Source organism: Pocillopora damicornis, chromosome 12 (assembly GCF_964200805.1).
Source record: "Pocillopora damicornis chromosome 12, jaPocDami1.2, whole genome shotgun sequence".
NCBI lineage: Eukaryota > Metazoa > Cnidaria > Anthozoa > Scleractinia > Pocilloporidae > Pocillopora > Pocillopora damicornis.
The window spans coordinates 12783018-12805996 of NC_142681.1; the positions used below are offsets into that span (position 1 = coordinate 12783018).

General features: G+C 40.3%; 1 protein-coding gene across 1 annotated transcript; it reads left to right on the plus strand.

Annotated features, from left to right (window-relative positions):
* The first annotated feature begins 12 nt into the window (after positions 1-12).
* On the plus strand, positions 13-21895 carry LOC113684399 (GATOR1 complex protein DEPDC5). The gene is made up of 22 exons (XM_027201765.2): positions 13-586; positions 1241-1451; positions 2303-2560; positions 3457-3591; positions 4796-5044; positions 5886-6178; positions 6594-6684; positions 9568-9863; positions 10285-10787; positions 11355-11442; positions 11704-11909; positions 12327-12465; positions 14016-14216; positions 15017-15234; positions 15788-15892; positions 16786-16918; positions 17508-17625; positions 18469-18738; positions 19260-19432; positions 19760-19928; positions 20040-20100; positions 20653-21895. Exons 1-22 carry the CDS (start codon positions 116-118, stop codon positions 21146-21148), a joined length of 4884 nt encoding a protein of 1627 aa, XP_027057566.2. The 5' UTR covers positions 13-115; the 3' UTR covers positions 21149-21895.
* Positions 21896-22979: the final 1084 nt, after the last annotated feature.

Consider the following 22979-nt stretch of genomic DNA (forward strand, 5'->3'; position numbering starts at 1 on the left):
CAGGAAGCAAGTCAGCGGTATCTAATCATAAAAACAATATGGCGGAAGAAGCGAGCTAAAATTTGCGAACGCGGAACATGATGGTTTGTACCTTGTAAGTGACAATTGCTTAAGGATGAAGCTTTTTAAGTTATGGGTCCATCAGCAAAACTTCAGTGAGGATGATCTCATACTAAATCCAAAGGAATTTCCAAATGAAAAAGAAGGAGACATCTTGGAGATCTATCATCCAGATGAAGATAACACTCGTCTTTTGCTGCAGATTAAATCGATTAACCCCGAATTCCAACAGAAAGATACAATCAGCATCGAACAGTCTGTGGCTAATTTCTTCCAGTTGCGAACTTACTGGGATGTGGAGGTCACCAAAGTCGAACCAAAAGATGTGTTTGTGGATATGGTGGAACTTTTGTTTAAAGACCAGTTCGTCACGAGGAGCGAAATGTGGAGATTTTCCAAACAGCTTGTTGGCTCGTGTGTATATATCACCAAGAAGTTGTCACACTTTGGGGTGCGAGCTCAGGTTATGGAGATCTGGACCAAGGGAGAGAAGGTGTCTTGTGGAGTGATATCTAATGATACCAGGGTAAGCAGAAGGGTTGGAGGAGATGGGGCTGGGTGGGTGGAGGAGCAGAAAAAGGGTGGAGAGGATTAAAGAAGGCATGAGGCCATCCCCATGCCCTAATTTGAGAAGGGAAGTTTTCTTAGGGAGGAATATTGGCCCACTTGCTCCAAATTTGGCTGGTTATTGATCTTAGTTGGGGTGGAAACATGAGAGAAATTTACTGCTGGATTAAATGGGGGCCTGTATAAACGATAGCAAGGCTAGGACAAAACACAGAGAACTATGTTCCCCACTCTTTCTGAGAAGTGCGTGGATTCTCTTATGTCCCCATGCAAACCAGTTCGGAGAAGATACAGGAGATAGTACCTACACTTTATCATCCTTATTGGAGAAGACTAGAATGTCTTAAACCATTTGTGGATGTCATTGTAAAGGCAGCACATTCTCTTTAGTTATTATTAAACTCAGAGTGTCGGTCTGGTCTGGGGCTTGAACCTTTGCCCTCCTGCATAGCAGTCTGGTTTAAGGGTAACAGTAAGAATGGCAGTCCTCTTTAAGGGTTTTTAAAATTTTTTGTGTTTGTTTTTGTGCATTGCTATTCAACTCTTCCCTGTTTACTTTAAACACTGATCATCCCTACTGGACAACAGTCATTATTTGTCTTTCCTATTTCAGGTGATTTTTAGATCAAGTAGCACAAAGATGTATTTATTTATTCAAATGAGTAAAGAAATGTGGGACTTTGACTTCAATGGAGACCTTTATATTGAAAAGGCAATCAATGGATTTTTTTATGAATTGTTTACCAAATGGAAGGAGCTGAAAGCCCACCATGATGTCAGTATTATTCTTTTTTCAAGAACATTTTACAATGCACAGTCTCTTGGTAGGTGATGTCTCTATTGCACTGTATCTCTTTTCATTAAGGAAAATTCATTTTAGAGGTGGCTCAGTCTAGTAAACAGAAAAAGATTTGATCATTGGATTAATATAATCAGATCCTTTAGCTTAAGTAGGGAATAACTTGGGATCCTGATGCTTTTTGACTAAGTTAGTAATTTTGTTACCTTCCTATACAGAGGACATTGCCATTGCTTCTTAGGATATTTGATTCCTACTATGTAGGAAGGAAGGTCTTACAAATAAAGAGAGATTGGGAAGGAAACCTTCCATAGGACAGTAGTCATACAGTAATCCTTGAGTCAATATGCCATAAATGAACAGTTCCAATAACTCACTTAGGAAGGACTTAGAAAATGAGTGGGTGACTAAATGACCAGGGTACTTAGCTTTCATTTTTTAGTTAGAGGAACCACAATGTTTCTGACCTGAATGATACAGTTTATAAAAAAAATGAAAGTTGCATAATAACAGTCAGTATATGCACCGGCTAAACTGCAGAATACCCGGCCACTTTGGTCCGCCTCACTTACACGTGTTGGGAGGCTTTGAAGATCGAGGCATAACACAATAGACGCTATTCTTATTCAATGACATGTAAATGAGTGGCTGGGTATTCTGCAGTTACCCGTGCACCAACACTACCCAGCTGACATGCAAACATCCCCTTAAAAACAAATAACCTTTTTTGCATTCTGGCCACTCAAAAAGTCGGGCAAGAGCAAAGAGATCCCTTCACTACCCACCCCCCCCCCTTCCCCAGGAGACAAAAATACCTCTTCAAAAATGTCAATGTCTAGATTGACAGACAAATATTCTTTTGATTTACAATTGCAGAGGAATTTCCCTTAGAAGCTCAAGGATGTATTCGAAAGGATCCTTACGGACGGTTTTATGAAGATTTCTACCAAGTTGTTGCCTTATCAGACAGCTGTGATGATTGGATCCCTATGCTGGTCACTCTGAAGCACTGCTTTAACCAATATCCAAAATTCTCAAACTGTTGTGATAAGCTTAAAGGCACCAAAATCAAGGGGCAAAATTCCAGCTCCTACGAGGGAAACTTTCTAGAAGCTATCAACTTGGCGATGAATGGTAAGTGATAATGGAAACGGCATATCTTAGTCTTTGAGCAGGGGTGTGGCTAGAGAGAGGTCCGAGGGTACCTGTTACATTTCTCTTGAGCTATACTTTGTGCTTTCGCATGCGTTTCCCATCTGGCTTGATGACTCTGTTTTGCCACTTGATATCTTAAATTTCCTAAAACATAAAAGATATATATATCAGTACTTTATGAAAGTTCCCCTTACAACACGGTCTGGGTGGCAAAAGGGCTCAATTTCTGTGTCTGCGTCCGCTTGATAGCAGTGTCCGTTGAATGAAGATTCGTTCTCAGGGCTCTGACGAAGGGCTGACGCTCGGATAGTGAGCTTTAGAAACTCTTTACGGTGGCCAATGTACACTATCGGCTCAGTTGATTAAACCAAATTATCTTGTTATACCCGTCATCGACACAGGACTACAGTTTCTTTTTAAGCTTATTCCCTCTATTCATTCGTTCTTGAGCCGTTAGAGTTGTGTGAGTAAATTGTGAAGGTAATGACGTGATGGGAAAAAAAATTTAGAGATCGAGGTTTAGGTTGGAGTTAACGACAGCCGCAAGACGCATTTCGATCGAGTGTCTCTCATACAAAACCAAAGTAATGAAAACTGCGAATCAGAACAGCTGAAGGAAAATAATAATGATCAGGAACCGAAGAGAACTCAAAGTAAGAGCAAGAAAACTTTCTGAAGCGCGGGAAAATGTGAATGACAAGCAGTGACTGGTGTCCGTTTTCCATCTTATTGGTCGAGAGACTGGTGCAAGTTTTTTAGATCATTAGATCAATCACAGAGAAAAGTAGAGTGAACTCAATGCAAGCCTTGATTACTTTCTGTTTCAATACCTGGCTGGTAATTTCTCATTTTATTTTCACTATTTTTCGTTTCAGCTTTTGAGAGGCATCACATCGATCGCAACTTTGGTCGTACTGGTCAGACGGTTATCATTGTAGCACCTGGGTCCGGAGTGTTTGAGGTGGATAGAGAAATGACCAGCATAACTAAACAGCGTCTTCTGGATAGTGGTATGATAAAGTACACTTCCATCGTAACAATCTCTCTTTCAGAGGATCTGTTAATGGAGCTCTTTCAAAATTCTAAAAAGTCACGTTGAATGGCCAGGAAACTATGAAATAGTACTTTGTTAGAGTAGGATAAGACGGCAGAGGCAAAACAAAACTAAAGAATTATGAGTATAGTTTTAGATGGAAGTGATTAACCCAAATTGCGAATGATGAAATTGAAATTTAGAGACCAAGTTTTTCAAAATACACAGGTCCTGACGGAGCTCCTTCAAGCACTTGTCACAATAGTTTATGTCTTTTTTGCAACTTAAAAAATTGACAGTAGATTGGAGTTAGCTTCAACGTGATGGTTTGGTTAAGATAGAGTGCATTAAGTCAAGTTTACTTGCACTGATCTAACCAAGGCCTTTTGGTAATATAGATCATTCATGAGATCCTTCCTAATTGAGCATTCGTCTCACGCTGGATCATTTTATGGCTCTTCCCCCTGAAGATGCCGTCCAATCTATATATTTTTATTTCAATCAAGGCTGAAGACAGACTTCTAAGCAAGTTGACAAACTGCTTTGCATTTCCTATTTTCATTTTCTTTTAATATTTTTTAATTTTAATACCAATATTTGTTGTTTTTTGTCAACTCTTTTGAAATATCTGCCCACAATGTTGATTCAAATTTCTCATCATCTCGTCATCATTCTCGTTATTATTTTAACGATCATAAATTTACTTTCTATTTATAAAAGATAATCAGTAAAAGTTGGTAGGATTAAAGGATATTAATCTGGTTGTGACTCCCATTTAGATATTCTGTGTGTTGTCAAATTAATTCAAGGTATTGCGTTGTACTTTAACGCAAGAGAGCAATTTTAAGTCGAGTCTTCAAAGACTAAAACCAAATTAGTCCTAGCGACCAAACAGAACAAAGGTTTACATTATCATCGGCCAATGAGAACTCAAAGTTAAAAACAAGCAAACTGCTCGAAGCGCCGGAAATGACGAAGTTGTGCCGGATTGTTTTTACTTTTGCATCTGATCGGTTGAGAGGATGGCGCGGGGTTTCTGAATCAATCACAGAGCAAAGTTAAGTAAAACCAAATTAATTCCGGATTATACTCTCGAAACTCAATTGAAAATTGCTCTTATCGAGTCAAAGAATTTATAGTTGTTCAGGGGTCACTTACTGTACATAACGTTATGTCACTAGGTGTGTCGATCGACCTTGTGTGTCTTGCTGAACAGCCGCTTCACACTGTACCTCTTTTCAAGTTCTTTAACAAGACACTTGGCCTCAGAGACAACGACATTGGAGATGATTATAACATTCCTCACTGGATGAATCACAATTTCTACACTTCATCAAAGACAAGGAATAAGCCAGGGAACGTTGCACCTCGTATAAAAATACCTGAAGCTATTTTAAATTCACTTGGAAAAAACGGTGAACACGAAGAAGGTTAGTTCCCATTACTGCTGTTTGCTGCTAGTAAACTTTTCGCGTAGCACTGAGATGCAGACTGTTTGTTCAGTAAATATTTGCAAAAATAATAATCTTCTCCAGTGCGTAAACCGAGGACTGTGCTCAACAAGTTGAGTTATTGCCATATGGTAAAGTTTGCGTCTTTGAAATTACACTCAAATTTCTGCCGGAGCACGGTTTTTTTTGGTGTTTGTTTAAGTTCTTATGAATATCCTCATAAAAGGTAGTAGTTGTTCATCATCGTCATCACTGTATGGAGCGGAGTATATTGGTATATATCACACGAGTGACTAGTGCTTTTTGTGCGCGCTGATTGGCTTGTTCGGAAGTGAAAGTGAGTAATATTCTCCTCCAGGTAGATGAAGAGAAAAAATCTTGTGTGGAGAGTTCAGCTTCCGACCATTTTTCGGTATATTGACAGAAGTGAAACACTTTTTTTTTGTTTCTTGGTGTTACATACTAAAACACTAACTCACCTCAGCGTCAGTGAAAGTGGTGGATATTTACTCCTACTTTGGTAAATAATTGTGAACTACCTTATTAGTTGATGCGTAAGTAGACAACTGATTGAGCGAACAATCGGAACAGTACGACCCATTTCCGAACGAAAGGGTTAACGCTCGGAACGTCAGCTTTGAAACTCTTTATGGTGGCTAATTTATATTACCAACTCCCGAGTTGATGAAACCAAATTATTTTGTTATCCTACGCCACCTACGCAGGACCAGAAACCTACTTCCTTCAGTCATTTCAGAATTGGTTACATTGCGACAGAAACGATGATTTTTGTTCTTGTATTTTTGTTCTCTCACCTAAGCGTACAGCAATTTTGCTAAACACTGCAAGACAGAAGTGGGAGACAGCCAGCTCGCAGATCGGGTGGATTATGACGAATATGACGCCAAAGTATTCAGGAATCCGCTTACTCACTCCACTCTGAAGGGCTGGGCACCCGGAGGCACGACCTTCAGACGAATACGAAGTGCTCTTGACATGCAGCGAGTGGCCAAGTCAAAAGAAGAACCTATTTTCCGCCGTGTTTCCTCGCCTCCCAGAGGGGTTTCGTCTTACGAGGACATGGAGATTTCAGCTTCTTTTAGTACCTTTACGGTAATTCATTCAAGCTTTTGCTGTATTTAGGATCTTGCCTGGTTAAAGTTTTCAATATATGGAATTACTCTGTGTGGAAAAGTTTGGAAAAAGAATGGAAAAATGTTTACGAACGTTCCGACATTCTCCGTCAATCGTCGTCAGAGATGAAAAATTTTCCCGGCATGCACTTTTCGCCATCTCACGGAGAAAATAACTCAATTTTAATCATTTCTCGATTTTACAGGCTGGTTGAGGAAATTTCATACCATGTTTTCCGTTCTGATAAAGAAAGACTGACCGAGAATATCGGAAAACAACTTTTTACGCAGTCATTTCTTGATTTGTTTGTGCGTTCGTTATTGCTATTCTTTCTCTATTCCAAGAAGCTAGCCGCCTTTAAAGGACATTAATGTGTTTTAACTTTTCTTTCAAGGAACGAGATGCTCCATCCTTAAAGACCCTGGACAGCAGAGGAACCCTTATACTGTCTTCATCTATGGAGTATACATCTCATGGTGTCCTCGGTATGTTATCTCACGTCACTGTTTCTGGCTTCCATGTGGGAGGCATAGTAGCTCAATGGGAATAATCTGGGCTTATAATAGTAATAATAATGATAATTATGATAATGATAGTAATAATGATAATAATAATGGATTTGGCAGTAGGTATTTTCCAAGGTGGCTCTTCTTGTCCACTGTGACCAGATCGAATTGAAATTTGAAATGCTGGTTTTTGTGGAGGGAGGAAAAACCGAAAGACACGGAGAAGAATCGGAGGAGTAAGGAAAAAAGCCACCAACAAAATCAACCCACAAGTGACACCAGGTCTGGGAATCGAACCCAGGCCACAGCGGTGTGAGGCAAGCGCGCTCAACACTGCGCCATTCTCACTTCCCAGGCTTAAATCCTGGCCACAGTGCGTCTCTCTCTCCACCCAGGTATATAAATGGGCATCGGTGAACCTGTTAGGGAACCTGCTGCGGTTGCGGACTTGAGGATCAATGAAACCTTCGATTGTGAGCCATAGTGTTCGGAGTCTTTTTTCTAGATGGGTTTTTACGTTTGAGGCAAGTAGCGATGAACTGACGCGGTAATTTTCAGAAGTCGTGCCAGCGATTACTAAAGTGACCGAACGCTGTGCCAGACATATGGATTGTTATCTGAGCGCGCATGGCTAAAGTTCAAATGTTAGTCAGTTTAACTGATATCTTAAAAAAAAAAAATAAGTCCTGCATGGTGATGAGTTATCACCGAGGGCACTTAAAGTGAGTATTTAACTACCAGGCGATCGTGATAGAGGTAATTTAGCCCACTAGCCTTGATTTTGTACGTATTTCCGGCACTCTCCAGGAGTTATCGTGCAGTCTAAACTTTTTTTAAGTTTTCCCAACTAAATGATCTACTTTTTTGAGTCGAAATGTTCATTGTCATCTGAATATTAGTTTTTACGTAATCAGCAATATGGAAGATAAACTATTTGAATGCCTTTACAGTTTTGATGGTTTATAGATAACAAAATGACGGCTGTGCCTTACACAATTAACAAGAACTCTCTTAGCGATATGTTAATTAGTATATGAACCTTAGACTTCGTCAGCTAATCACAACTATTATATAGCATGTTTCTAGTTACGTTTTTTAACGAATTATGATTTTAAAGTTCTTGGTTGATCCTCTTCAGAGGTTATATATTCTTTCCCTAAACCAAATGGTCATCTGCTGCATCCTCGGAGCACAGAACTGGGGGTTTTACTGACGAGAGGGAGGAAAAAAGAGCACACATCAATCACATATTTCACTACGAAAGCAAAATTTTATTTCAAGATATGTATATCCATACATATGCATATATTTAAACGACTGTAGTGGAAATCTGATGTCCTTAGGAGACTTAGGAAGAAATAAGAAATAAATACGTATACAGTTATTTATATGCAAAGAAAGGAAGGTGAAGAGAATGAAGATTTATCATTAGCTATGTCAAAATTTAACAAAACAATAAGAAATATCACTGAAATTTATCAGGCATTAAAACGATTTTGTTACATATGAAACTGAGCTGCTTACCTTCCAAATCATTATGTTCAACAGCTTTAGCTTTAATCTGATCATTCGGCGTCATGATGACCTTGTATGAACACAAGAGTAGCGCGAGGCACGGCTTCACGATTCTTAGTGAACATCGAAGTATCCTTTTAAGAACTTGACGAATTATGAAAATCATTCTTGGGATAGAAATTCTATGGACGGTTTTTGTTGTTCTTCTCCTATAGTTCATGCACACGTTGTTCCAAAGAGAATAGATTCAGGAAGAAAACTTCAAAACGACAAAATTGGATATGTCTTTGTTTGATAAACACACGTTACCTATTGTTAGGAACGCAGACTGAGCAATACAGTTTATGGTTTTTTTTTGTCGTTCAGGTTCGTGCACACATTGTTCCAAAGGGTACGTTCACCACTTAATAGCATATCATTCGGCGTCATGATTACCTGGTATGACGTTCCAAAGGGTACGTTCACCACTTAATAGCATATCATTCGGCGTCATGATTACCTGGTATGACGTCTTGCATAAACAGTTTCAGTTCGCTGCACCAATTCAATCCATATCTCATATACTTCGTCCAGCTGAGCGTGAAAGTTTTACGATGTCTTTGTGTTAGATCAGGCTTTGAATTATGCATAAAATTTGCAGCCGAGCGTGAACGTTGTACCCATGTCGTTGTTTTGGATTACGCCTTAATGAGGCATGAGGCAATGAGAGAAGTGATTCCGGACACACAGGAACATTGACATTGGTTACTGAAAACTGCAATACTTCACAAAAGTCGAAACTCGATGTTATTCAGAAACCACTTCTCTGTATGTGACGTCGAGCAAATAACACAGACAATTAAGACTCTTAATTGTCTGTGTTATTCCTGTGTGTCCGGAACCACTTCTCTGTATGTTAGGTTGAGCAAATATCACAGACAATTAAGACTCTTAATTGTCTGTGTTATTCCTGTGTGTCCGGAATCACTCCTCTGTACATTAATGTAAGATATGTTTGCAGTTGATCGTTCATTTTTGACCGTGGCTAATTTTGAATTGTACACGGATTGACTTTTGTGATTATTACATCGAAGTGTCCTCAGCAGTGGTTAAAAGTAAAGTTAACTAGTCTAAAAGGATCTCGAACAGACTTCAGAGACAACGAAACTATCAGTGGTTAAAAAAGGGTAAATTTTTGTCTCGCGCACACACTAAATGGATAACATCTCTCTTTAATCAATGACTGAGCTCAAAAGTTCTTTCTCTCTTTATCTTTTTACACATCAAGCGTAGCCGTGAGAATGTACCACACCAAATGCCTATCTCTCCCTTCCCTTAAATATTCCTTTTGTTACTTCGTTTCTTCAGCGTCTCTTTCCGAAAATATGGTGGTGAATGGAACTTCTCACGAAATCATTCGTCCAGTCCCTCGCCGGCTTGCGGTCGGAAGTGCGGGCGCAAGTCGCCATGAGATCCCTGGTCATTCACGGCCCCAGAGGACCCTGATAAATCCTTTCAAGCCGAACGAGATTCCTTGTAACTGGACGTGTAATCGACATCGGTGGTCACATGTTTTTCCCAAGGGGCCTGGGGGAGAGGTTCTCCATCGACACTATGAGAAACTCTCACCAGCTGAAAGCAACCCACAAATTAAAACTGACAAGGTAGGTTTTTTTTTCAATTCTTCAACTCCCAGAAGTGTATAACATTTAACTTCTTCCTTTAATGTCCATACATTATATAGCAAACAGAGAGTGAGAATACTCAAACTTATCAGATTGAAGTAGTTATCTTGATCTTAAACCAAATCTTGGATTACTTTCGATGCTCGAGAGACAATTTGTTGAAAACGCGTAAGACTTTGACACGATATTTCAGAATTTGCTTCTAACTGGCCAATTCTGGTTAAGTTGTTAGGGCGAGATTTTAAACCAGTCACCAAGAAACCCACGTAGCAGAGTAACGAAAATAAAAACAAAACAATTCTCAGCCTCCACACCTTCGCCTAAGGCCTTGGATCAGGAAAAGCGATCACCATTTGTTGAATTTAAATCCACTCATTTTCTATCTTCATTTGTATTTCAGTCACGTAGTGTCGAAGAAGCAGCACTAGCCGTCGTGGCAGCTCGAAAACAGGAAATGTCAGAAGTAAAGTCTCGGAGCATTTCGGAGGAGCAAGACTTATTGGACCCACTGATGATTAGTGAAGAGAATGAAGATACATACGAAGATGACGCCTTCATCCCAGAACTATCGTCGGGTATTCTCGGCCATTTCAGCCCGATTTCCGAACTAACAAAGACATCACAGAATACGACACCGAGGCGCCGATCTCAGCTTCCACGAATTAATTTATATCGAGGGGTAGAGAAAACTCCCGATGAACATGATTGGACAGCTGCTGTCAAGACGAGTGTGGATTGGAAATCGCTGACATGTCCTGCTCTTTTACCTCTGACCACAGATTACAGTCCAAGCAAACAGACACTGGAATCCGATTACTGCGAATATAATTACACTCTGTTAATTGAAGTAGAAGAGGAATATACAGAAGAGAAGAAGATTTCTGGCTGGGGAAAACAGGAAAGGTACACACGTGCCTGATTTTTGTCCATGCGTCACACGCATGGACAATTCTCAATTGAGTGTCGAAAGTAATCTGGGATTGCTTTGTTTTGTTTTACTTCGCTCTGTAGTTGGTCCAGAAAACTCACGCCACTCTTTCAACCAATCAAATGCAAAACTTAAACTAATCACGACTTGGTCATCCGCGTTTTCGCACGCTTTAGGCAGTTTGGTCGGTTTTACTTTGAGTTCTCATTGCCATTAGAAGGTATTTTCCTGCTTCTGATTGGCCGTTGTGAATACTTTGGTTTTGGTTTTAAGACAGCCAGTCGAAACACGCTCCATTTTCTTTCGGTCTGATTGGCTTTTGTGATAAACTTGGTTTTGGTATGACCAAACTTAATCGAATTACGCTCGTTTAGCCGAAAACAGTACTTCCACTGTTTCATTTTTTTAAAGTTCAGGTAAACTTTAAGATTCTTTTTTCTTAATATACTTAGTCATCTTGCCATTAACCATTTTTTCCGATCTGTTCCAGCTAATAATTGCCTTTACGTATGCTTATTTTTTATGGAATGATACTTCTCTAGTCTGCCGGAGGAAGATTCACATGGGGTTCCCCGGGGTTTAAGCGCGGAGATGTTATTCATGGAACTTGTCTCGCAACGAATTCGAAAGGTATTGGCCATTTTCAGCCTGATGTCAGTAAGCATATTCCCTAACCTGTTCTCTATACACTTCCTAAGGTGCTGATAAGGTGAATTTGTTTAACAATTAATAGTTTCTGTAGTTGGTGATCGTGTACTTTATAAAACCTTTAACTAACAAGATCTGATTGTTAATGCTCCCCTCTAATTGCTAATCATGTCATTGTAAATAAGTGACAGTTTTGAACCTTATTCAAGATGCATTCGGTTTTCTTCTTTCCCATGTTGATAGGGATTTCAGTTGACCCCACTAAAGGGTAAACCAGCACCTCCTAATAAGCCCCAGTCCATCGCGGCCATACCAGCCAAGTCAGATCACCAGGAATGCTTTCTTAGCATTGGAAGGATCTCGCACAAGTTAAGCTTGACTTCACATGAGGTGACAGTGACCAAGTATAGACCACGCCATCAATTTGGTTCGCAACCTATCAAATACAGGTAAGATTGCTATAGCAAGTTCTTTTATGGTATCTTTGAGGCCATCTTGTAATGATTTGTTGGAACTTCGTTCCAACCGTATCATTGTTAAATGAAATTTTCGCTTCCTTCTCAACCCCTTAGATCCAAAAGCATCAGTGTTTTCTCACTCCTCGGATTGTTTGATTTGTCACGGTCGCCCTGTGAGACTTTGCAGGGTAGCCTACGTTGCGCGCGCTGTGCGGTTTTGGGGACGGAGAGAAAAAAGGCCTTTCATTTTTCTCTCCGTCCCCAAAACCGCAGACCGCCAGCAACGCAGGCTATTGCAGGGCGACTGGGAGTAATTGGGTGCTATAAACACATGCACTTCTTTGTTTGGTTATTGAATTGATTTCCTCTTCGTTGTTGACTTATTTTTTCATTATTCTTTGTACATAGTTATCGCCTTTGGATCCCACAAAGAAAACTGTTTGAACCAAATTATGGGGAATTCCGGCATGAAGAAATGGAAAATTATAACTGGAACTACTTGGACCAACATCTTTGCGGAGAAAGTGAATTTAAGGAGCTTATTGAGGTACTTCTATTCTGCTTTTGTTGCTGAAATCGGCGACTTCGTCAACCTAGAAGTAACGTTCTAAAGACATCTACTTGTCAGAGTAGTAGCTTCTTTACAGCGCTCGTCAAAGCAATAAAATGCATTTCGTTGACAGATCGAATTATCTCGATAAGCAGTTTCGTTACAAAATATATTTGTAACTTCATGATAACTTTAGCATTATGATTTGTGATCATTCATTGATATATCTTCCTAGTTCAGTGAATTTTACAACTAAGCCGCTGCTGACATGGTTTGATGCTACTCTGGTTTACAGATTTAACTAATGTAACCGAAGAAGTTACAATTCATAGACCCAACGTTTCGACTCTCCTGTCTAGTGCCTTCATCAGGGGTGATCTAAACGCTGCAACAAGAAGTCCTTTCATACGATAACTAATTAGCTGCCTTTTTTCTGACGAGGTATAAATAGGCGTCACTAAGTCAGCTGACTGTCTACCATCTTCACTCGATTCGAAGGCTGAGGAGAGAAAATATGTTTGTAATGTCTTAAAGGCGAATGGCTACACAAAAACTTTTCTCCGTAACTGCCAAAAACCAGGTACAACTAGTAGCACTCCTGATGAAAGGGAACCAGCGACTGGTTTTGCTGTTATTCCTTACATTCAGGGTGTTACGGAATCCATCAAGAGAACTTTGAATAGCCACAACGTTAAAGTTGCTCAAAAATCTTTTCAGACTTTAAGGGAATATTTTTGCCAAACCTAAGGATCCTGTCACGAAAGAACAACGAACTGACGCTATTTATTATTTTATTCCTTGCAATGACTGTGACAACGAATACATCGGACAAACCAAACGTCAGTTTGGTACATGCTTGAAATAGCATCAAAAAGCGGTTTTCTTTTGCAAAAAAAGGAAATTCAGCTTTATCGGACCACACATGCCTAACTAACCATACAATTGGGTGGGATAATTCTAAAATTATCACCACTAATCGGTGTTACCACCAGCGTCTTTGTTTGGAAGCTCGGCATATTAACTTCGCTCACGCTCCTTTAAATCGTGATGATGGCGGCCTACTTCCTGACGCCTATTTCTCCTCGTCAGAAAAAAGGCAGCTAATTTGTTATCGTATAAAAGGACCTCTTGTTGCAGCGTTTAGATCACCCCTGATGAAGGCACTAGACAGGATTATCGAAACGTTGGGTCTATAAATTGTAACTTCTTCGGTTACATTCATTAAATCTGTAAACCAGAGTAGCATCAAACCATGTCTGATTGTTCACCTGGTTGCCATGTGAACTTTAATACATTTTAAGCCGCTGCTGTTGGATTAAAGCCTATTAGCTAGCTAATGAACATTTGCATAGTTTCATCAGAGCGAATCGCCATTCCCTCTGACGAAGGGCTAACACTCAAAACGTCAGCTTTAAAACTCTTTATGGAGGCCAATTTACGTTATCAACTCATTTGTTAACACAAATTTACCCTGTTATTTATTTTGAGTTGTTTTTGGTTTTTGTCCATGCTCTGAGGGTTTTTCATTTGTGTGTATTTTTTTCTAGAGTCTTCATTATTGGAAAGCACGTTTCTTGCTATTGCCATTTTTGCCGTTGTCTCAGCGTCAAGTGAAAGGATCAGGTCGGGAGGAAAAGAAGAAAACATCAACTCAGCAGGCCGACGTAGTGGATGGAATCGTGAGGTTCCTTGAGGTGCTAAATCGAATAAAACGTCATCAAACTCAGAAAACTCCTACAACCCCTAAGGTAAATTTCATAGAGAACAGCTATCATAAGTCTCCTTCGCAGCCTTTGTTTTATTGTTGTCACCCAACGCGCTCACCAAAAGGAGACAATTGTCACGCAATGCGCTCTCTCCCACATTAAACAATGGCTGCGAATAAGACAACTTTTATATTTAAGAAGCATGCAATAATACTTTACTACACTTTTGGTTCGAGTGCCTTTTTTCTTCTCGTTTTCTCCTGAGTGCGTCTTTCGCGACCTAGCGACCGCGTACTAAGAAGCAACAAGTCAGATTTAAGAGCATAGTGGTTAAAATCCACACCTGTTTCGAGGCCAAAATGACTCAAAAACCACACACCAGGGGCGGCACATAATCCTTTAGCCTATATAAAGGGATACCCCTTTTGGTTCGGCCCCTCTTTGATTTTTTTTAATTGGCTCCTGTGATTTCTATGGTTTTGGTTTTAAAACGCTCAATCAAAACATGCTCTGTTTAGTTTATGGGTTGTTAACCCTTTGACTCCCTAAAAGTGACTCGCATCTGGTATCTCCTTACATTTTCACCCCTGAATCAAACATTTAGGTAACGAGAATAATGGAAATAATCACCAACTAAAGAAGTTCTTGATTGTTAATCAATCAAAACTTCTCCTTGTCAGCACTGCAGGAGATGTATGGAGAACAGTATGGATAATTTGTATACTGACATTAGGTTGTGAAGGGTTAAGCTTCCGCCTTGTTTTATTCAAAGGATTCTGACAAACTTTTTTTTCTTGTAACAAGTGTCTTTTGATTTTCTATTTAAACCAACATCTCGTTAGGATCGAAAACAGTCCGATATGTCTATACCAACCCGTCGAATCAGTAAACAACTCGAGCATAAAACATCCCGACCCATCCCTTGTGAGTTAACAGTAACAAGAGAAAACAGTTCTGCTCCCAGTAGTCCGTTGACCAACGGATCGCGGTCGTCCTCGGGAATAGGAGACGAACTTGGAAGTCCAGATTCCCATGCCAGTCCATCTCGAGAGGTCGCTGGGTAAGTAGGTGTTTCAATGGCTGATATGATTTTTCCCTGCTAATCATAAAAATTACCATTTCCTCGGTTGTGATTTATTTTAAAAGACTCCTATTTTCCACTAACTCACTTGCCAAGTTGTTATCGGACAGTTTGTAATAGGATAGCTCAATACGCCAATCACATTCAAGGTTGTAGTTTAAGTCAACCAACCACATTCAAAGTTGTAGTTTGAATCAACCAATCACAAACTTGGTTTCAATTACCATAAAGAGTGTGTACAGACTACTAAATTTTACAATTTACGCCTCCTTTGCCAGTCTTTTAATGCAAATTTTCCCTTTCTTTCATAACTTGGCTATTCTTCCTTTTTTCGGAAATTGTAATTTTGTTGATTCATTGGTAATAAGACTTCGTGTCGTCCAATTCAGTCTGTTATCAAACAAATCGAACTCCCGCTGCGCGGTCGTCCAATTTTGTTATCACTCGTATGATTACAGCCCGAATTGGACGACACGAAGTCCTATTACCATTACTATACCCTAACATCGATTCACGTGGTTTTACTTTGTAGTGAGCAACCTAAAACGGTCGATGACGCGTCAGTGAAACTCGACAGAGGCAAACTCTCTATAGAATCATCGCTGGAGAGTGTTGCAGAGGCCATGTTGGATCCTGGGTAGGTTTCCCTGTAATTTACATGAGGCACTTATTGTATGTCAGAAGTCACCGACCAGACCTGTCAATCCTATGAAAGTGAAGGGCTGTGATATAAACTAACTGGGGCTCCGCTTTTAGGCCTGGATAAATCTGTATGTCACGACACCAGTGTGCCTTGTTTCTCATTTTGCGGAATTTCAGATATTTCCTTTTATTTGAGATCCACATTTGGGTCACAACAGCATCTTTTAGCATTTTTATTCATTGTAAATTTTTGATTTTTAATTTTCGAGGTCCTTTTTGTAAACCACTTTTTAGTGAAAAAGTTTCCTCATTAAAGATTGTCATTGTTATTATTATTATTAACAGTTTTCGCTAGCTACCACATGACCCTAAGTTAAATACCGCAAACACGTGTAAAAACCCTCAAAGGCTCACAGAAACTCCACTGGAACCGCCAGATATTGTAAGTTATGATACTCAGAACCAACCCATAACGTTCGCCTACACGTCTTGCTATAAAGGATGGCAGTAAGAGTTTACTTAATAAATCTGAGGCGTGTGGAACATGTGAGTCATTCAGTCTTTAGTTTCACGGATCTCTCCGCCAGTGGAGCTAACGCCACGACACTATATATTACTGCGCGGGCTTTGCTTTCAAGGACAAACAATTAACACCGTTTTAGACAGAATAGTCAATATTATTTAGGAATTTACCGATGTGGTTAGGCAGCTCTAAACAATAATAGAATAATTTCGCAATTAACCAACCATGCGAGCCAGTCCTGACCTACACAACTAGAATCGCTCTCGCCTTTCTCTGGTTAAGAGAATAAAAAAGAACTTCACACTTTAAATATGTCCATATTTGGTAGAAATGAATTTGGCATCCACCGTCTAATTATTCGACAGAAAGGGCATGACTTTCCTACCAGAGGTCAAGGGGCTAAAACCCGCCAGCTTTCTGAGTTCGGAAGCGATTTCATGGATTTTACTCAACGTGGAAGGAGTTAATGCCAAGGAACAAGCTACTCAACTCTGCCAGGTCAGCGGTGATGTCTTCTTAAAGTTTAATGTTGGGGGTCGGGTAGGGAAACATTTATCACTTTATGCAAGAAGAAACGAAGATGCACTTTTTAGTGGATTATTCTTTTCAGTTTTGATGGAGTTTTAGTCTCTCTAAAGTGGAATAGTATTTGAAAGATCTGCGCATTCCTGAAAAATTCCTGGAATCAAAAATTTTCTTCCAGCTTACTTAAACGCTCGTTAAAAATTTTCTTTCCTAATCGCGCGAATTCTCGGAATGTCATGCATGTAGAAGTATGAGGTGGTAGAAGGAAAGCTGTTAAATTTTTCTCATTTGGAAATCACCATTTCAAAGCATTGGGTCGTGGTATCTTATTCTTACATATTTACTCGAGGACACGTTCAAAGGAACCTTGTCTGGCTCACGCCAACTTATAAAATGGCATATTTGCCATCGGCAGGTCAGCTATACATCGCGGAAAAAAGTTTTTCTAAGGTCAGAAGAGAGTCATGGAATCTCTGTATTGAGTCGCGAAACTTCTTTCGCTATGTATTTTAAATCAAACTGCGTTGAGGTGATTTCCAAACTCTTTTGAATTCAAACTTAGAAATTGTTTGAAGGGGGCTTTATCAAACATGCTTCCGACAGCACCGCCCAGAAACTGGTAGAGGGATTTGTCATCTTTTATTTCACTCCAAAGTCGTGTTGGAGAGAGAAAACGGAAGGTAAGTTTAATTTGGCCACTTTTTGATGACTGATTAAAACGAGTAATTAAGTTTGAACGATTTACTTGGTGTTAGCCATGTGATTTCTGAAGTCGACACAGCGTAAGGGATCCGAAACAATTTCTGCTTCGTGTTCCTACACAAATTCCGGCTCTAAGACCCCGTATCATATTGTTGTATCATATCCCTGCACATTTAACCCGGTTCGTGTTCCTAGAAAATCTAATTCGAATCCACGGGCTTATGGGAGCAGTGTTAACAAAGGTATAGGTAAGAAAGTATTGTGGTCGACGCGGTGGCTTAATGGTTAGTGTGCTGGACTGTGCATCGAGAGACCTAGGTACGAGACCTAGTCCAGTCAATGTGGTGTACATGTGTTCTCGGGAAAAACACTCTACTCTCTCACACAGCGTCTCTCCGCCCGGGAACATAACTGGGTACCAGCGAATTGTCAGGGAAGCCTGATGACGTCGCGATGGACTTGCCGGGGGAGGGGGGGGGGGGTGTGTACTCCCAGTCGCTTCCTGCTACTGTTTGAAGCCGGAATAACCTCCGTCTGGGTAGGCCACTTGGTTGGAATGAAGATTTAACTTTACTTCAAGAACGTGTTATAATAATTCCTTATACTAAAGTCACGCTACAAATCGAATTTTGAAGTTGTTCTTGAAGGCGTTAAACAGGAATAAGCAATCATCAGCTTTCCTCAATAACACAACGCATAAGTATTCCTTTTACTGGCTAAAAACAAGCGTGTCTCCTAAACATTTAAATGCTTTGGTTAGTATAGCCAACCATCACAGACACGTCTTCTAAAAAAGAACATATTTGATCTTTGATTTTCAGATATGCTGGACAACATCGATCGCCCTCTTGTATCTCGCCAAGGTTTTATCGACGAGCATCGTCTGCGGTCGGATCGTTTTCAGTCTGATCTTTTACAGGCCTTTCAAATTGATTGGTTCGAGGTCGCTATCTGGCCAACCAAATCTGAAAAGGAGACCCCAGAGTTCTTAGCGCCTGATATAGAGATCGTTGCAAGTCCGGCGGGCTCTTCGGTTCGGAAGCCGCGCACTTGGACAAGATCGGCTCGTCGCAATTTCCATTCGGAGAGTGGTTTGTATAAATTATTAATTTCAATTGGTCATGCCTAGTTGAGTGAATGATGGATTGTAACTGTTTTCACCACAAACGATAGATAGTGTTTGTATCTGTTGGGAATTTTTTTGCACTTTAGCTATCAAAAACTGGGAAGGATTTAGGGACTAGTCATTTATCGCCTGAGAGGGAGGGATGGTGGTGGAGATTTTGGAGGATCCCATGTGTTCAGGGGAACGGAGAGGGTATCATTCGTCGCCACCAGAGTACCGAGGGGGGGGGGGGGGCTATAGCAAAGTGACTACCGAGCAACTGCCAATAGGGGTGGGGGTGGGGGTGGGGGAAAACAACATTATAGAACCTTATTGGGGGAGCAGGTTATTTCTTATCGTCACCCAACCAAAATGCTTCAATACCCCCCTTCCACCCCTCCCAGGCGATAAGAAAATAACCAGTCCTCCAGAAGCTCCTTGCTCAAACATGGATTGGGCCAAAAACGTGCCTCAGTTGATAGTTGACTGTTTACTTGCGCTATGCAGGTTATGGCTGCGATCCTGCCTATAAATTTGTCACGTTAGATGCTGATCCTTATCACAAGAGCCCACGCCCAGAATCTTGCACAGTTCGTTATCACGGCAACTTCTCCCCTCTTCATGCATTTGAGATCGAACTTCATTGGATCGCGGCAACTGGGTGCATCGTGGGCGACATGGTAGGGAAATGAAATTAATTCTGCAAAGAAGGAACCAGTTTCATTTTAACCCTTTAATTCCTAGAGGCGATTAAGATGTTACTTCTCCCTATAATATCCATACATCATCCAGCAAACAGGTTATGAGAATATTCAAACTTATCAGGGAGAGGTTGTTAACTTGATCTAACACCAAAGTCTCGTTACTAATTACAGGGAAATGTGTAGCAGCCAAAGGGAGAATCAACAATCTCATCTTGGGAGTTAAATGGTTAATTGTTAATATTCTCTATGTTGTAATTTTTCTAAGAGCACCTGATTCAGTTGGCTTCTCACTCATGTCTTCAGGTTAGTTCTTGGTCGAGGAAGGCACCGTCTTGTGGTTTTCATCTAGTCCCCGTCCCAGTAAGTCCATTTCCTGATCCAAAAAGTAAGAATGTGGATCCTTTTCGTTTACCGGTTTTCATTCAGCTGAATCTGTTCAACTGCACCGCAGACGCAAGCAGCCTGTTTGAAGGTACAAGTAACATTTTAATTAAAGATTTAGAAACAAGCTGTTGCGAAATAAATAAATCTTACTCTGTGTTTGCTTGAGTTAGCCAACAACAACTTGTAATCATTTTCGTAGAATTTGAATGTTCCACCCGAAGTCGAAGATTGTTTTTGTTCTTGGAAGCCATTCTTCAAAGGTGAGTACCTTCTTTGATCAATATTCTTCTTCTGGTATTATTTCCTTACTTTAAGAGGATTCTTGATCATGGAACATGGGGGAATTAAGATGAAAAAGAACGTGCAAGGAATAGAGATTTTTGTGTTGATAATTGGATAATTGGTAGGAGATGAATGTCGGTGCGCTGAAATCCGAGAAGAGAGGACTGGGTTCGATACCAGGCCGGGTCAATATGTTGTGTTTTTGGGCAAAACATTCCACTTTCATACTGTCTCTCTCCACCCTGAAAAATGAGTACTGGTGAATTGTCAGGGAAGGCTGATGAAATGCTGGGGGGGGGGGGTTAATCTTGCGTTGGGCTAATATCCCATTCAAGGGGTAGTAGAAGTACTTCTAACAAGCACCGACTGGGTTACTAAGCTCGAATACAGACTCAACCAAACTTAACCCAATAGACTAATTTTTATTGGTGATACAAGGCTAACAAGGTTGTTGAACGCCCTTTTGGTGCATTTCAACTGGGGAGGATTTTCTCCTTGAGCTTTGTTTCGTGTATTTTTTTTCTTTCAAGGTTTGGTTATATCCGGGATACACCTTATGGTTCAACGCACGTGAGTACGCCGATGATGCAAGTGACACCAGTGCAGTGTCGAGAGAACGATTACGTGCACACGAGCGGAGTTGCCTTTGTCCGAATCCTCCTGAACTGGGACGAAGATGAGGATCCTATCGAGAGTGGTCCACCCAGGCCAGAGAAAGGGCAACTGTCGAGCTCTTCCTGGGGGTTTTATTGGATGCAAAACTATATGCTGACAAAGCGGTGGCGCTCCGCGGCGACGGGAGATAATGAGGCTGCTGACAAACTGCGGGGTGAACTGGAAGACTTCTGTGCAGATAAAGAAGGTGTTATGAGTAGCTTTTGGGAGTCTTGCCACGAAGCTGCTAGAAGAGAAGCACAAAAACGAATTGAAAAAGACGAGGCCGAAGCCAAAATGAACTATAAAGAGACGTCAGAAATAACTCGACATGAAGATAGCTACGATCCGCAAAATCTGGAGCGTGGTTAGATTATGGTAAATGTTTGATCACTCAGTGGGAAATCGTAAGGTTTAATCTCATCGTTACATCGATCAGTAATGGTATCTTGAAAGATCTGCGCAGACGACGCGTTCCATTACGTTGTCGAAAAGGCTGGTAAACTGATCATACCATTCAAGGCAATAGCTCTTTGCTTTTAAACCTCCTGACAAGAATCTATGGAACAACAGAGAGAACTAAGTTGGTCACCTAACGATCCCGAAGGGAAATAGTATGGTAAAGAATTTAAAAATGGGAAGGGGAGTTTCTTGAGATCTCATTTATCAATGGTTTTGTCTGCCTGTAGCCATCGTTAGCCATGTTGCTCACTTAGTATTAGGAGTCACTCTGTTAAAAGTAAGTCCAAAATCAGAGTCTGAAATCCCGAATACAATAGTGTTGTGTGATTTATCTACATAAAACGTTCATTAAGAATCTAAACGTTCACGATTTACTTTTGTTTAATACTTAAAATTTTGCTTAAAGAATCGATCGTCGAACTGCAGTGTATTATCATCTTATTTTCCCAATTCGACAGAAAAGTACGCGTTAAAATTATCGTTTCATACGAAGAACCAGTAGTGAAGGTATTGACACTAGGGATGGGAAAATTATTTACTGCCCATGTATACCCAAGATAGTTATTTTAATTTAATGATAGATGTATGTAAAGACGAGAGAAAATTATATTTGTATCAAAATTTAAGGTCAGTCGACCCAATATGAAACTCGTAAACTTTTGAAGGTCTCTTATCTGATTTTTGGTAGTTAAAAAAACGATCCGAAATGACTTTCCCTTTCCACCCTAAAACTAGCATTCAAATTCTCCACACTGTTTTCTTTACATTTCCAATGGCACTGACAAGGAGAATTTGTTTGACAATCAGGAGCTTCATAAAACTGGTTATCATTTCCTTTATTCCCGTCGCCTTTTCATTTGATTTCTGTTGGTAATCACATGATTTCGAGTGCAATTTGGGATGATTAACACGAGTTAATTTTTCCAAGGCTAACCAAACTTTAAAGACCTCTCGCAAGAATAATTGAGCGTTTGTACTCTTTCTGTGTTTGGTATCGGTCGACAGCAGTAACCATCACACTAAAGTTATCACGATCGTAACCCATCCCGTATTTTTGAACAAACTGTTGCGTGAAACTCCTCCTGGAATTTATTCAGGGTCTCTGGTTCATAATGTTATATCCGTTTTGGAGCTAGAATTTTTAGCCAGTTGATTTTCCTTCGTGAAATGTTTTTGTTTTACGCATTCTCCTTCAAACTCTGAATTTAATCACTGTTTCTTTCTTCTAACTTGTCCGCCATTTTGTTTTGGCGTGCTTTCGCGTCTTACCTGTCAATCAATTTAATTTCAACTTTCTGCTCTCAATTTCAACTTTCTTCTCTGTTTGGGATTAATTGACGTGTTCTCAGCCGATGAGCTTATTGAAATTTTTGCAAGTATATTATCAAACGTGATACCGTGAAAAGGAATTGCAAGCCAGACGCGTAATGGGATTAAAAGGATCAGATGCTGCATGTTAACAAATGTGTACAGGAGGTAACTCCGGTTTTTAATTGGCTGTTGGCCATAATCGAGAGCAAGAACGGCGAACAAATACTTGACAGTGAAGAGTTGGGGAACGAGAAACAAGGGTATCAGGGAGAGCAGGCACCCTTCAGGAGTTTCAGCGTCCCGTCCCCCCCTCTCTTATTCTAACTTTGTGATCTCCCTCATCCGTAGCGAAAATCCATATGTACTTATTGTTGAAGAAAGTATGTGGTATTCAAACCTTGGCCTTCGAATTCATCGACGAGCACGAGGC